Genomic DNA, 3,963 nt, shown 5'->3' with positions numbered 1-3,963 from the left:
GTAGAAGGCTAGTGCTCTAACTAATAAATATGAATGATGACTAATGATTATATGGAATGGATGATAAAAGTTAATAGCATTTGTACTATAGAGTAGTTGGGTTTTGTGCAAGATGCTCTTGGCTCTCCCTAGGAACTTATCTGATGGCAAAAGCTGAGACTTACGGTACAACCGAGAGCGCCACTTGGCTCTGGTTTTAGCTCAGTAGTAAGATCTGCTAGTAGTTACCCAAAAGGGCGCAAATGGATCTTGTCGAGCTGACTATAGTGCAGCCTTTGTCCCTATGTGTATAGCCTGCGTGGAATGTGCCATATAGAAGGGGGCTCTATAATCCCTGCCAGGGAAACCTAGCGGCTACGAACTTGTTAGGGAAACCTTTGAAAGGCTTCATAGTGAAACCTACCGACCTCCCTAGGAAGGGGGTTAAGAGACTAGCTACCTCGAGCAAAACGATAAATCATAGCTCTCGGGTAAAGATGTACAAACTTTGCAGAGTATTAAAAACTGTTATAAAAGCCGTGCTCACGGTTACGAGTGACCTGGCCTTGTTTCGTTCCAAAATTTTTTGGAGAATTGACACTATAGCACTTTCGTTTGTATTTGATAAATATTGTTCAATCATGGACTAACTAGGCTCAAAAGATTCGTCTCATCAATTCCGACCAAACTGTGCAATTAGTTTTTATTTTCGTCTATATTTAATACTCTATGCATGCGTCTAAAGATTTGATGTGACGGGGAATCTGAAAAATTTTGCAAAATTTTCTAGGAACTAAGCAAGGCCCTAGAAAACTGATGGAATAGTTGCTCACATAATAATGATGTTATAAGTGATGATGGGTATAATGATGATTACTATATGATGAACATTGACATGGGGCCGGCTTGTGTATAACTAAAAGGCTAATATAATGCTAAGGTATAGGCTTAATAAAAATGCTAACTGTAGTAAACCAGTGTTAGCTTCCTAAGCTTCATAAACCCATGTTATCCTTGTTAAGTACGAGATGTACTTATGCTTGCTTTACTTTTCTTTTTTGATAAAAATCCCGGATGACTAATAGATGATAGTTGGTATGAGTACTTTCCCAAGGACTTCTAGACTTGTGTACCACCAGTCGATGTGGAGTCGAAGGCTTTCATCGAGAGATAGTTATTTATTCTTCCGCTTTTATGAGAGATTTCTATTAGTAATGGATAATTGTTCGCTATGTAATAAGTACATTGATGATACTTGGTAATTTATGAGCTTTTGTGTGTGACTGATCTCTAGGCCCATATAAGGTTTATGCATCTTAATTCATTCTTGAATTGGGGTGTGACGATTATTATAAATCACTAAATTTATTTTATAATAAACTAACTTAAAAATATAAACATTACTAAATTTTCCATAAACCTAGTCGAATTTAAAAAGGGAGTAAGAGGAATAGATGGTGTTTGGGCATCATACACGCCGAGGAACATGTATCAATTCAAACATGCCCCGAATAAAATCGTGTGAACTTCAATTATGACTTGCAAGATACCAAACAATAATATATATGCATATGCGTGATAACGTCGATAATGTGAAAGCATACATATATAAACAACACAAGGTCGATAATGTGAAAGCATGCGATACACTGAGGCTGAGCCTTGCCTATATAAACAAGCGAGGCACTGCACTGCAGGATACGCAGCTGAACCATAACCATACATATATAACACAGTTTCACAAGCTCATCAACTGCTGAAACCTGCAGACACGATGAATGCCCATGCCCACCCAGTTGTGGCCTCCACGGCGTTCGCCCATGCCCTCCTGCCAAACTCCAGCAGCATTCGATCACGACGCACCCCACTCCGCCCAATTTTTGCAGTGCCGCCGCCAGCCCTTGGACAACTCCCGACGACTCTCCGAGCAACAACCAAGACGCTTCTGCACCCAACGACGACGCCGCCCGTCGTCACCACCACCGCTGACCGTGCTGAAAGCGTTTTCGCCGGCACCGGCGACCGCTTCCACGTGATGGACTTCCACCACGTCGAGTTCTGGTGCGCCGACGCCGCCTCCGCTGCCGGCCGCTTCTCCTTCGCGCTCGGCGTGCCACTCGCCGCGCAGTCCGACCTCACCACGGGGAACACCGCGCACGCTTCCCGCCTGCTGCGGTCGCGCTCTGGACCTCTCGCGCTCCTCTTCACCGCCCCGTACGCGCGGCACATCGGCGCCCGCCCCGACGCCGACGCAACGTCCGCCTCCTCCCCCGTGGTGCCCTCCTTCTCGGCCGACGCCGCGCGCCGCTTCGCCGCCGACTACGGCGGCCTCGCGGTGCGCGCCGTCGCGGTCCGTGTCTCCGACGCCGCCGAGGCGTTCCGCGCCAGCGTCGCCGCGGGTGCGCGCCCGGCCTTCGCTCCCGCTGAGCTCGGCCACGGCTTCGTGTTTGCCGAAGTCGAGCTCTACGGAGACGCCGTCCTCCGTTTCGTGAGCTACCCGGACGACACGGGCGGCGTGGCCTTCCTCCCCGGGTTCGAGAACGTCGCAAACTCATCAGCGTGCCCGGCGCCGGACTACGGACTCAACCGGTTCGACCACATCGTCGGCGGCGTGCCGGACCTGGCTCCGGTCGCCGCGTACATCGCCGGCTTCACGGGCTTCCACGAATTCGACAGGGTCAACGGCGACGAAATAGGCACGGCCGAGAGCTCGCTCAACGGCCTGGTGCTGGCGGACAGCTCGGAGAAGGTGCTCCTCACGCTGCTGGAGCCGGTGCAGGGCACCAAGCGCCGGAGCCAGATACAGACGTTCCTGGACCACCATGGCGGGCCAGGAGTGCAGCACCTGGCCATGACCAGTGACGACCTTCTCGGCACGCTGAGGGAGATACGTGCGCGGTCCTCCATGGGCGGCTTCGAGCTCCTGCCACCGCCGCCGCCCAGCTACTATGACGGCGTAAAGCGGCTCGCCGGGGATGTGCTGTCGGAGGCGCAGATTAACGAGTGCCAAGAGCTCGGCGTGCGGGTGGACAGGGCTGACAATGGCGGAGTTGTGCTCCAAACCTTCACCAAGGCTGCTGGAGACAGGTAATAATAATCGCGTCCTTTGCATGCATGTTTCTGTTTTGACAATATAAATCGTCGACTAATCCCATCCATGTTCGCCTACTATAAAATATATAAACAACCTACTGCAGTACAAAAGAATCTATCATTTATAATTTTTCTTTTCTTTGCGGGTATTCATTATTTCTCATAAAAAAAAGCTATAACAACGAAACGTGTTACATATGCATGTTGACTTTAATCTTAACTGAGAATCTCGAAAAAAATAGCTAAAAAGACTAGCCAAATTTATTAATTTAGATATTTTATAAATTAAAATTTTTGATAAAAAAAATACTAGGCTACTCGAACAGCTATAAAACCAAGAGATTGAATGTAGCTTATCCAAACACAGAGAATAAATAAAATGAGATAGAAAGCTACTAAATTTAGCTAATAAATAATATAGAAAATAATTTAGCTAATTTCTTGAAGATGCTTTTACATCCCTATTCTCTATTCTAGTACTACAAGAACACAAGGTACTACTCTTTCATTCTAAATTATAATAATTTTGTTTAAACATCTTGACATAGTATATATTTAAATGTATAATAAAAATAATGTAAACCTAAATTTATAATTCGAAATGGAAGTAATGTCTTTTTTATTTTTCCTTGAAAAAAAGGTTACAATAAAACGTGTTATATATGCAGGCCAACCTTGCTCTTGGAGTTTATCCAGAGGATCGGCTGCGTGGAGATAGATGAGAACGGGAAGGAATACCAGAGGGGTGGCTGCGGCGGTTTTGCCAAGGATAACGTCATTCATTTGGTGAAATCCATTGAGGACTATGACAAAACTCTTGACGCTCCTGCCCATGTGGCTTCCTAAACAACACTGTACTGTCATCTCTCTGCTTAATAAGGAGTTACTATA

The 3,963-nt window shown here is 46.4% G+C and overlaps 1 protein-coding gene across 1 annotated transcript; it reads left to right on the top strand.

Annotated features, from left to right (window-relative positions):
- LOC8084603 (4-hydroxyphenylpyruvate dioxygenase) lies at positions 1,754–3,918 on the top strand. The gene is made up of 2 exons (XM_002461784.1): positions 1,754–3,066; positions 3,741–3,918. The coding sequence occupies exons 1-2, from the start codon at positions 1,754–1,756 to the stop codon at positions 3,916–3,918; spliced, it is 1,491 nt and encodes a 496-aa protein (XP_002461829.1).

This window comes from Sorghum bicolor, chromosome 2, assembly GCF_000003195.3.
Source record: "Sorghum bicolor cultivar BTx623 chromosome 2, Sorghum_bicolor_NCBIv3, whole genome shotgun sequence".
Lineage (NCBI taxonomy): Eukaryota > Viridiplantae > Streptophyta > Magnoliopsida > Poales > Poaceae > Sorghum > Sorghum bicolor.
Note: the sequence above shows the minus strand (reverse complement) of the source record. Positions and strands in the feature narration are given on the sequence as shown.